General features: G+C 36.5%; 1 protein-coding gene across 2 annotated transcripts in view; it reads right to left on the reverse strand.

The window, feature by feature from the left end:
* Positions 1-12,392, reverse strand: part of LOC111141403 (Ral GTPase activating protein non-catalytic beta subunit) — an 87,664-nt gene that overhangs the window by 48,738 nt on the left and 26,534 nt on the right. For both annotated transcript variants that reach the window (XM_022493925.1, XM_022493924.1), the window contains exons 6-13: positions 10,564-10,695; positions 9,714-9,892; positions 8,146-8,294; positions 7,802-8,018; positions 4,104-4,305; positions 1,152-1,319; positions 521-635; positions 2-149 (exon numbers count right to left, since the gene is read on the reverse strand). In XM_022493925.1, the coding sequence (XP_022349633.1) occupies positions 2-149; positions 521-635; positions 1,152-1,319; positions 4,104-4,305; positions 7,802-8,018; positions 8,146-8,294; positions 9,714-9,892; positions 10,564-10,695 (1,310 nt within the window). The remainder of the gene's footprint in view (position 1; positions 150-520; positions 636-1,151; positions 1,320-4,103; positions 4,306-7,801; positions 8,019-8,145; positions 8,295-9,713; positions 9,893-10,563; positions 10,696-12,392) is intronic.

The raw sequence follows: 12,392 nt of genomic DNA on the forward strand, positions 1-12,392 counted from the left end.
CCTAGTATCATCTGAGTGTTGTTGGGGTCCGTTTCTGTTTGCAAGGCACCTATTAGTATATTCACAAGTCGCAACTTCAGGGACAAAAAAGTTATTGGTTTATCATATGAAGAGCTGTCATCATTACTAAACTTTCCTTCCAGGACCACCTATGGAAGAAACAAACAATATTCACCATCAACTGCTGTGGTGCACTATGCCCGTGTAGCAACTCCTACAATGGACAGAGACCAGGCTAACAGGCAAGGCTTTCGATCTGACTAGTAGTAGCCCCTGTGCTAAGTCTGGCACTAACTCACACAACACATGCTACTATTAGCTCTCACTAGCTGTTGTCACCTCCAACAGTAGACCAAGCCAGGCTGGCTGGCTGACAGAAGAAAAACAAATCAACTTTGTGGATTTGATTGAAATAATCTGAGAAAAGTTTTAAAAAGCCCAGGTTCCATTTTTAAAATACAATTTGACTTAAGTTCACAAAATAAAATACAGAATATAAAAAACTTCAGTAAAACATTACCTCAGATCTGACTGTGCCAAAATGATGAGGGAGGGGCAACAAAGAAAGGAGGATATTAATGGAAGATCTTCTCAATTCTGTTGGGTTTACATAGCTTTTGAATTTTGAGAGCTCTCTGCCAAAAACAAACAAACAAACAAACAAACAAGAAATAGCTATTGGTATTTCCAAACCAAAGCTTGTTTTTAGCTATTGCCAAATATACATTATGTCAGTTTTTCACAATATAAGCACTGGGTTTGGTTTCATAAAGAGTGAAGTAATTACTTTCCACTGTGTTTATAATCTGCCTGTGTGTGTGAACTTCTATGTTAAACTGTTACAGAAAACTAAAACCTGACTGATTGATTTCAAATGTTTCATCTACTCTATACAAATAGGACCTCCAGGCTGGTTTGTTCTTAGCTCTCTAGACAAGGCCAAAAATGATTCAACATGCCCAAGACGAATTAGAACTAAATGAATTCAGGGATGAGGTGTATCTGGATGTTCTATGCTCACGTAATGTGACCTGAGTCCCCTTGAGTTATGAAGACAACTGCATAGGATAAATTAGGAAACTGGGGAGGAAGCACAAAAACAGACCAAGCTAAACCCACAAGTGATATGCTAGTACAGAGTGAGAGCTTACCTGTCAGGCAAAATGGTTTCAAGAGCTGAAATAAAGTAAGGAACCACAACATCAATCCCTTTCAAGTCACAGCAGAACAAAGGAGGGGAGTTTAGAATAACGCTGGCCAAGACAGGATGGCACACATAATCATTTATCTGCAAACCTTGAATTAAAAGCATGTAAAATCTAGGAAAGCAAGAAAAAAATTTTAAATAAACTGCTGGTCAACTGTTTTCATAATTATTAATATTTTCTACACAGTCATCTGAAAGTCTATTTCTACTCTTCACTATTTCTATCCTTTAAAAGGTATTACTAGAGTTAGAACAATTCAAAAGCAAATATACTAAGAACCAAATTATCTTTCCTAATGAAAAGAGAAAAAAGATTCATGTCTATTACACCCTCGTGAAATGTTAAACCTTGCAACTCAGTTATAGCTGCCTGCATATGAAGTCACCAAAACAAATGACTGCAGTAATTATCAGTAAACTAGAGGAATTAGTGAACTGAATTCCATGCCAGTAAAATTTTGCAGTATTTCCCAATTCCTGAAGAAAAACAAAAAAAGAGGTGTGTGTTGTGTCTTTTCCCCTTCCCCATCATTTCTGGGGGGACAATGAAAGAAAGAAATCTGCATTTACCATGACATGGAGGTGAGTCTGAGTAAGACTCCTTTCAGGAATACACCTGAGCCCACCTTCTTTTAGCTTCCTCTCCTAACCCCCAATCAACTACGTATTTGATCTTCCATCATTCAAGAGCAACTGTATCGGTCAACTCTTCTACTACTGTGAGGCACTTTTCTCCACAAACCTGTTCGGAAACAATTTCCTCACCTCCTGGTCACTACTCAAAACACTGCAATCTAGCTTCTACTCCTAGAATTCAGTTGAAACCATGTCAGCAAATAACCAACAGCCTCTCAATTGCTAAATCCAGAAGATATGTCTAAGTCTTAACTTACTCTGCCTTTTTTAAAGCATTCAACCCTTTACTCGCTTCTCTTCTTTTCCTTCTGTGACCTCTGTAGCTGTTTTCTGTAACAGACACTCTTACTCCTCCTGCCTCCTATCCTGGTATCCAACAGGCTATCAAGCTGCACTCTAGGTTCTCTCTCGCACTAACCTGGTTTTAAGCTCCTGAATATAATCAAATCAGTCTCTAGCCTATGCCTCTCAAGTGAGCTCCAGACCTGTTAACCAAAAGTGTATTGGATACTTGAAAGCAGGTCATGTCTAATTATTGATTACTGATAATTTGTACTAATTACTCCAGTACTTCCTATGCACAGTGTCTGGCACATAGTAGGAACTTGATAAATATTTGTTGATTAATATTTTATAGGCATCTCAAATTCAACAGTTTCATAAGTAGGTTCATCACTTGCCCTGTAACAAATCTGCTCTTTTGGTTGGTCTTAGGGGCCAGACAGAAAGCTCATGGTCACAGCCTTTTCCCTTATTGCTATTTACTCTTCGGGGTATCTCCCCAACCCACAGTCTCCCTTTTGAGACTATGCCCTCACCACAAGGGATGAGCTCCAGCCATCCATGTGACCCACCCACATAGTTGTAGTTGACTACAGCACAGGAAGACACCTGATTAATCAGATCCTCCTTCCCAGGTATCTGAAATTGGTCATCTAGACCAAAGCCATGGAATTTGGAAATTCAGAAGCCTACTGAATATAAGAAAATAATCTGCAGAGAAGAATGAAGCAGTTCTAGGAGACCATGAAGACAGAGAAACAGAAAGGAAGAAAATTGTTTTGTTCCTTGAACACTTTCTAGTTTCTGATCCCTGCCCTTTGTGAGGCCCTGCTGCAAGAGCTGAAATAAAGTAAGGAACCACAACAGCAATCCCTGACCTTAAAATGTATTAAACAGCACAGTTTCTCATAACTCATTACCATTTTGCTTAAATCACACTGAGGGGTTTCCTGTTACTTAAAGCCAAGAACCCATTAAGATATCCCTGATTAGCTGCCTGCATGTACCAGTTTGTCTCAGGCCTACAGGATTCTGCACTTGGTCCCCTCTAATTCAGTTTAATCGTCATTCCTGAGAACCCAACAGGTACAGACACCTGAATGGTCTTGTTGATCACTTTAGCAGCTATGTGAATGATCAGCTCAGGAAGGAAAAACAGAGTCAAGAAAAATAGGAGGCTGCTACAAGTTAGTTTAGGAAAAAAGTGACAAGATCTAAAGTGTCACGGTGAGGACAGAGTGGAGATTAGAAAGCGGGTTAAGTAACAGAAAGGCAGGAGATGGTTTACCATCTAAAGATGAAGAGGGAGAAGAGTCTAAAATGACTCCTAGTTTCTGGCCTGAGCAACTGAATTGGCTGGCAAAGCCATTTACCAAGATAGCTGAAGTCACCTAAGAGGACCATACCCAACCTGCTAATGTATGCTAAATGCTACCTATCCTTCTTAAGTCCAGCAAAATCACCCCATTCTCTGTAACTCTTTTCTGAACCCCTGGGGTAAGTGTGTACTGCTGCTTCTTCTGAAGGCCCACAGCACTTGACCTCTGCCTTTCTCCTACCAACTTCCTATTACCAATGGATCATTATTACTTATGTACATGCCTTTGCTCACTCGAGAAAATAAACTCCTCAGAGGCCGGATTTACAGCTAACATTTCTGGACCATCGGTAGTGCCTACTATTCTGCTAAAAATCTATTTAATTAATGTGATCATTCCAAATCTCTCCATCATTAAGAAAAGTCATATATGATTAAATAAATAATGCTTTTAAAATAAAAAGCATCTTAAGGATCTTTGCCAAATTTGATGAGGCAGGTAAAATGCAAGAATTTCAAGCCAAAATTCCAATTACTTACAGACATTTGAAAGTATTTCAGACCAAAATTTACTTATCACTTCAGCCTACCAAGCCATGCTATAATAGTTTCACCATCAAAACTATATAAATGGAAAAATAAACAAAAAAATTCTAAGACCTGGATAAATAAGCTGGCAGAATCTCTTCTCCAGTCTTCTTGCTACAAAAAATCCTACACAGTGTCCCACAAGCCTCAGCTCTTCCTGCTTCATAGTTATCAGGAAATTCACTTGCATCAAACATAGGATTGGAAACCATGGTGTCTGTGGACATTTGTGACCCTTTCCGTCGAAACTCCATGCTAGCTTGTGTTGTAATGGCTGAGGAGAGAAAAGGAGCATTTTATTATATTTGTCAATATGCAAATAGGCTCATGGGACCCTGGACACAAAGATCAAGTGTTGGTGTCATTAAATTGTTAAATAGAATTCAATAATGCTTTTGTTTGGCAACTACGTCTTAATTTTTTTCAGAAGGGGCTCTCTGAAATCTTCTTTGAAAATGGTAACAATTTACAGTGGTATTATCAGCTTAATAGATTCTACTAGAAGCATTCTTCAACTGAATTTTTGATCAGCAGAGTACATGTGTATATATCTGTATGTGAATACAGATATATAATAAAAGAATTTGGCTTTTCTCTTATTTATTCTTTTTCCTCCCCCTGCAGAATGATGCTTAAACATTAAGAAAAATAGCTACTGCAATTTACATATTAACCCAGACAGACATCATAATCGAATGGGCAAGCCCATGCCAGTTTGTATACTTTAGGGAGAGGGCAAAGTAAGGATGAGAAATGGGTAGGGAGGAAGAGAGAGAGCATTCCCACCACCCACCCAACTCCAAAACACACACCAAAGAATCGCCCAACCAAGCAAAATGAGAATGAATTTTAACAACCACAGACAGCAGCTAACTTGAGGTTGATAAATCAGAAAATTGGATTGGTAAGAAAGATTATCATGGTCATTCGTTGTCACTGAAACAGAAGCCCTTTGAAAGTTGCTTTTATTTTTAACAAAAGATTTCACAGTGTATTGAAAATCACTCTGAAATCTTTTATCACTCTACATGAAATGTTTAAATTATTTTTAATAGTTTTAATAGAATGCAGAGTCAAGCATAAATCTTTATGCAACTTCCCATGAGCCATTTTTAGTCCTGAATAAGCTATCCAGCGATAATACATTTGAAAAACACTACATGCAGAATGCATACAAATCAAACACTAAATCTGTGTAAAAATAAGCTTAAAGCTTTAAAAAAAAAAAAGAAAAGCCAAAACACAGTTAGTGCAAAGTCCTGGAATTCATGACATGACCAGACTAGTGTACAGAAATAATGGGACTGATTCAGGCAGATTAATTTGCTTTTGCCAACAATCTTCCCCATTCAAAACACAGAAAAGTATTTTTCTTCCCAAGTGCAAAAACTACAAGAGACAATGACAATCAAAATTTTTAATGGAATTATGAAAAAAAATAAAAACATGACTGCAATTAAGGAGAAGCTTCTGGTTCCTACTTACAAGATTTATAAGAAAGAAGAATTTGGATAAAAGATGCTGCAAGATAATAGAAATAAATGGAAACAAATCAAAGGACAGCAGTAATTATAAAATACTTTAAAGATGGTGAAATTTTACAATAAGTTAAGAAGCTTTTAGCTTTTTAAAAGTTAGATTAAAAGCTTTATGATACCACAAGCTAATTCAAAAACAGGAAATTGTGCATTCAGATCCAAAATTATGATTTTTGTATCATGCAAAACAATGAACGAAGAAAATTACACAACTACAAAGAATTGAGGTTTTGAACTGCCGATAACGTGCGTTAAAATTTTAGTTCATTAACCCTTCCCAGCTCAATGTTACTTTTACAAACTACAGTGTAATGTCACATCAGTCTAGCGCTAACCAGTTCATAGAAGCAAACATTTTAAGTTAGAGGTGAACTGCATGGCAGAATTCCTTGATGGCAGCCAGTACTTAGAAAACACACTAGCAGTGTTAGTATTTCGGAACCTTCCACCCCGCCCCTCCTCTCCCAACCCCACAAGTTCAAGAGCAGTGCCCAGTAGCACTCAAACCCAGTGAAATACCAGGACACTTCCTATCTCCCGGGTAATGTAACAGCCTTTCTCATCTCCAAACACAATAGGAGAAAGAAGAGCTTCTATCTGTTCCGTACCAAGGAAAATGTTAAGAGTTAAAAGTAAGAACTGGTTGCCCACATATTATCTGAATTATCCATCTTTTGGCACAAGAGGGTGAGCAGAGCTGTTACAAACTCCCTAGAGAGTGAGAAGATCTGTATATTCTCTTAAGCAAGCCCACCAAGAAGGCAGGAGATTGAGCCATTCTGGATTCAGGGATTGTAGTAATGTCAATAGTTTGATACCCAAAAGTTACAATTACAAGAATTGTACCTTAATAAAAATAAAAATAAAAATATGACTGATTCATCATAGAAAATACAATACAAATTAATAAATATAAACATGGTTCAGAAAACTCAAAATATAAGCCACATGAACATAAGAAAATATAAGCCAAAAATGGTTTTCTAAAAGTTTTCATTTAGTCATAAGTGAGTACATTTACTTATCCATACATAAGCACTACAGTCAAACTTGTAAATAAAATATAATATGGAAATGGTAGAATATAAAGTATCTGAATTTGAAGAAAATAAACAAAGGAATCTGTAAACTCAAACATGCAATCTCAAATTATATACCCAAAACCATCTTCATATTCACACCTTTTTAAATTATTTAAAAGATTTTTAAAAACATCTAAAATGATTATACATGTATAATACCCATACAGACCTTAGTTCTGAGATGATTCATAATAGCTAAGAATGCATTTCTGAGAGAAAGCAGAGACCTTTATGGTCATCACATTAGTTTTAATCCTTGGAACTAATATTCTCCCTAGAGATGCATAAACTAATGCAATTAGGCAACCTTTTCTCCCAATCTACACCTAACCCCAGTTGGAAAAGTGCTTTCTTACCAAACAACCAATACACTCATTAGTGCATATAACAAGGTGCCTGGGCACATAGTCACTGCCGCTCAGTAAATGCGAGCCATGATTACTGTTCTCCAGAAGATGTGTCATAAATATCCAGTACGTTCTGGACTACCCCACACCACCATCCTGCACACTTTGCCACCATTCCCAAGTACAGTGGTAAGATGACAAAAATAAATCAGATTTCATTTAGACAGTGTCATTTCTGTAATAAAATCTAAATGAAGACATCAGGGTTGAGTTATCATTTGCCACCAGTCTTATTTAGTTCCAGAGCAATGGTATTTTTATAAGTGTGCTCTGAAATAAAGTTCTCTAGAGTAAAACCTGAGAAGAGTTTTTCATGAAGCAGAAATTTTCTAATATTTATATGTACTAATAAGTGAATGGCTGCCAGGATCTAAGAAAAACACTTCTTGTGAATAAATTTCTGATCAAAATCTTTAGTTCTATCAATATTATTATCCTGGCTGACATGAAGGGAACTTCCGGCCACCTACTGAAAGGAATTTGATTCAACAAAAAGTGGCTAACCTGAAGTATGTCTAATAAAACCAGACAAAAGCCAAACCTCATAGAACAGACATAAAAAGGACAGGTAGGAAAACTTCCAAAATTCTGTTACTGCAGCTGGAAGGGGTTAAACACAAGACACTGCTTGGTCAGAGACAGAAAGCTTTTTAAGATACATATTAATCTTGCAGGTAGGAAAGATTAAAAAGAAAAAAAAAGAAAAGAAAAAAGTGATAACATATTTCTTGAGCAATATTTACCAGTCATGCTGCTGTCTCTGTTTATCCCATTATGAAGTTTACAGTGAACAAATGCTGCATCAAATAACCATGATCCAAAGAGATTCAAGATGCTGTTAACCTTTGGTCTCCGAGGGGCAGGCAGTGGCCGGGGTTCAGAACTAGTCTGATTGGGACTTGAGAGAGGAGAGGTGGATGATGTCTGGTGCTGAACTTTCGAGGCATGAGCAGTACTAACCTGTCAGAGGAGTACAAGAATATATCCACACTCAAGAAAAGTTTGAGAAAACAGCAGGACTTTTTTAAAAGGTTGGCAGATTAGAAAGTCAACTCTATACAGCATAATAATGGCGATGAAAACTTACTGTGCTTGTCTTCATGGTGGCCTTATTTACAGTAACAGCCCGGTGCCTCCGGTTATGTGGTGGGGTGGTACTCACAGCAGTGCTTTGAGGCATACTTAATCTATTCACAGGTGTTGGAGGAGCACTGTCTGATCGGGGTCTAGAAATGCCTTTAAGAAAAAGACAAATGGAGTTATTCTTCAGAGTTTCAAACATGTGGTCAAAAAATCTTCCTCAAATAACACCAATGAAGGCAGACTAGAGCAGACACGGCTAGCTGCCTCCCAATATCCATTCACTCTTCCTTCCTGAGTTACAAAACACAAATTTTAGCTGGACATGGCTACCCAAAATACACAACTACATTTTCTAGCCTCCCTTACAGCTACATGTGGCTATGTTCTGACCATAGAGAAGTGGGTGATTGCTGGGTGGGTCTTCCAAGAAATCTCCTTAAAAAGACGAATCAAGTACAGACTCTCCTCCCTTCCTAACTGCTGAACAGGATGTCTGGAACTCATTTAACCATCACAGTCCCTGAGAGAGTACACAAAAAGCCACAAGATAGAAGGGCCTTGGGTCCCTTACAATGATGGAACAGCTATAGCAGCCCTATACTAGCTAGCCCTGGCCTTACCATATGTGAAAATAAACTATCTTGTTTAAACCACTGATATTTTCGGTTGTTATGTGGCAGCCAAACTTAATTTAAACTAATATATTACCTATGTAATGTATTAACAAGTGCACATAATAAATGTTTTAGAAAAAAAATAGATACTAAATATCATTACCTTTCAGTAGGTTAAAAATACTGACTTTTCATATTCCTAAAATGTGAAAAATGGGTTTTTTTTAAAAAAAGATTTTATTTATTTATTTAACAAAGAGAGCACCCGTGAGTGAGCGCTCACAAGCAGGGGAGCAACAGATCAGGACTCGATCCCAGGACACCAGGATCATGACCTAAGCCAAAGGCAGACGTTTACCCAACTGAGCCACTCAGTCACCCCCAAAATGTTTAAAATAATGATTCACAGAAGGTGCAATCTGCTTCCCAGTGACACACATAAGAATGATACCTAATGTATTTTATTTTATTTTTTAAAGATTTTATTTATTTATTTGACAGAGAGAGAAATCACAGGTAGGCAGAGAGAGAGAAAGGGAAGCAGGCTCCCTGCAGAGCAGAGAGCCCGATGCAGGGCTCGATCCCAGAACCCTGGGATCATGACCTGAGCTGAAGGCAGAGGCTTAACTCACTGAGCCACCCAGGCACCCCCTAATGTATTTTAATCTGTATTTTCTTGAGAATAAACTTTTCCTTTCTGCAAATCATTTATTCATATCCTTTGTCCATTTATCTACCAAGTCTTATTCTTTTTCTTAGCATACTTTGATTTATATAAAGACAACGAAAGCTTTCCGGCTATTACATTTGTTGCAAATAATTTTTTCCTACTTTTGTCATATATAATCAAATCTGTTCCATCTTTTTCTTTGGGCTTTCCATAATAGTTTCTAAATCTATACTCTAGACTTGTCTACATGTAGGTCTCCAAACATTTAGCAACATACACAAAATTCACCTAAGAATGCATCCACCAGACAGCTGATCCCACGCATGGCACGAAAAAATATTTGAGGCAGGTGTTTAAGGCAGGGATACTGATTCAATTCTTGCGGCATTCCGCTAACGTTTAAGAACTGTTCCTGAAATTTGGGAGTAGAGCTTATAATGGCCGGGTTACTCAAATCCACGGGATTACTACCAAAAAAGAGAAAAAGAATTAATTACACAGGAAGGCTTTCTAATTTTAAAGGAAATAGAAAATGACCATAGAAAAAGACATTTTTAAAAAGCTAAAATCACTGAAAGATGAAAAACATGAACTACAAACGAGAAGAAAGATAGAGAATGGTTAACACACTAATTTACAAAAAGGGTAATTTAGAATCACTAATACACAGAACAGAAAAATGAGGCCAGTCAAACTAGAATGAGAGGATATGGAGAGGAAATGATTTAAGAATTAGGGCAGCATGCAACAGAAAAAAAGTTCCACAGGACATAAGGATGTAGCTAGTAGAGAGAAAAGTAAGAAGCAATAATACTGAATTGAACAGAATTACTATAAAGAGAGAGCAGGTCCTGGGAGAGATAATATCCAGGCTGCAGCAGTAGGCATGAAAACAAATGTTACATGTACCACAGGGACAAGCTTCAAGAGTACAGACCAAGCACAGCTGAGGGTAGCCTGACTCTGCTGGGACATGGAGCACAGGAGGCACATGATGTAGATGTGCCTATTGTCTAATGTGGCTCCATCTGAGGGCTGTATTTAGCCATCACACACTGAGCACCAACACGAAAGTTACAGCGTGGTTCCTGCTCTAAGAGACCGGGGAGAGAGAATACACAATACTAAATAACAGTACCTTAACATATGTAAGAAGCGAAACCATGTCTGTGCTACACACTCGTTATCCATTTCAGGAGGGATCAGACTGGCATCTTCATCAGGAACTTTAAAAGGAGGAAATGAAGGACCATACGTAAAGCGTAGCAATCTGAAATACAAAAAAAAAATGCACACCACCAAGTTCATTTCTTAACAGTATGAAAAATACATTGAAGTATTAAAATATGATAAGAGAAATACAAGAGAAAATAGATGACATGCGTATTACACCTCACAGAAGTGAGTAAGATGAATGAAGACCCTCGTTGATAAGAGACAAATTATAAAGGGAAATACAGTTTTGTAAGATTAAAAAAATGTCTAAACATTTGAATAATGCATTTATTTTAAAAATTATTGTCATTTAAGTTACATACCTATTCATATTTTAGGTTATATAATTTTATTATAAATGTATCTATAATTTATAAAACTACATAATGATACACATTAAATACATATAATCTTATAGTAATGTAATAGCTTTTTAATATATAATATGTAATATATAAAACTGCATATGAATGATATAATTTCATAATAAAATTACAAATATCAAATTATAAAATTATGGATTATTTTTAAATTTTTATTTATAAATAATTGAAAATATATTAGTAAATTGTATAATTATAGATGAAACTGATGTTTATAGTTATGTAATTATAAATAAATTGTTATCTAATTTTTAAAAAGATTCATCCCACTACAAACTCCTTCAACACAAGTAGGCTGTAATTTATCCATAATAACTGCTGTATAACTTGCATGAAGTTCAGAATTTACAGTGTACCTTAAATTTATAGTGTACCTTATACTTAAAAGTAACTCAACAATTCAATTACTTAATTTAATAGTCCTATTCTAAATGTATTTAAACTGTTCAAAGCCCTTTGACTCAATTACCTTATGTCTAGAAATTATATCTTAATGAAATAACCAGTATACAGACTTTCTATAAAGTATTCATATAAACAGTATTTTTAAAGAACATAAACATCTGAACAATGAAATTATTGTATAAATTATAACTTCATTTATATAACAAAAAACTATAAAGGCATTCGAAGTATCTCAAGATTTAATCATAGAAAAGGTACATGTAATTAATGGGATAAGAATCAAATTTAAAAAGCAGGTAATACTACATAGAATAATCTCAAACTTTTTTTATAAAGAGAAATGGAAAAAATACATTAAAATGTTAACACTGAGGGCACCTGGGTGGCTCAGTGGGTTAAAAAAAGCCTCTGCCTTCAGCTCAGGTCATGATCCCACGGTCCTGGGATCAAGCCCCACATCGGGCTCTCTGCTCAGTGGGGAGGCAGCTTCTCCCCCTCTCTCTGCCTGCCTCTCTGCCTACTTGTGATCTCTGTCAAATAAATAAATAAAATCTTAAAAAAAAAATGTTAACACTGGTGATCTGTAAGTCATGGACAGTTTCCCCCATATCTTCCAAGTTTTCTATTTTTTTTTTTTCCAAGTTTTCTATTTTAAGAATGTATTGGTTTTGGGGTGCCTGGGGGCTCAGTCATTGAGCATCTGCCTTTGGCTCAGGTCATGATCCCAGGGTCCTGGGATCGAGCCCCACATCGGGCTCCTAGTTCGGCAGGAAGCCTGCTTCTCCCTCTCCCAATCCCCCTGTTTGTGTTCCCGCTCATACTGTGTCTCTCTGTCAAATAAATAAATAAAATCTTTTAAAAAAATTAAAAAATTATGTATTGGTTTTATAATCAAGATAAAAAGTATTTATTTTTTTGGAGCAGAAATTAGTTGATTTATTTAACATGATACAGGTATTATTTA

The sequence above is a fragment of the Enhydra lutris genome, unplaced genomic scaffold (genome assembly GCF_002288905.1).
Source record: "Enhydra lutris kenyoni isolate GAN:26980312 unplaced genomic scaffold, ASM228890v2 scaffoldscaffold6, whole genome shotgun sequence".
NCBI lineage: Eukaryota > Metazoa > Chordata > Mammalia > Carnivora > Mustelidae > Enhydra > Enhydra lutris.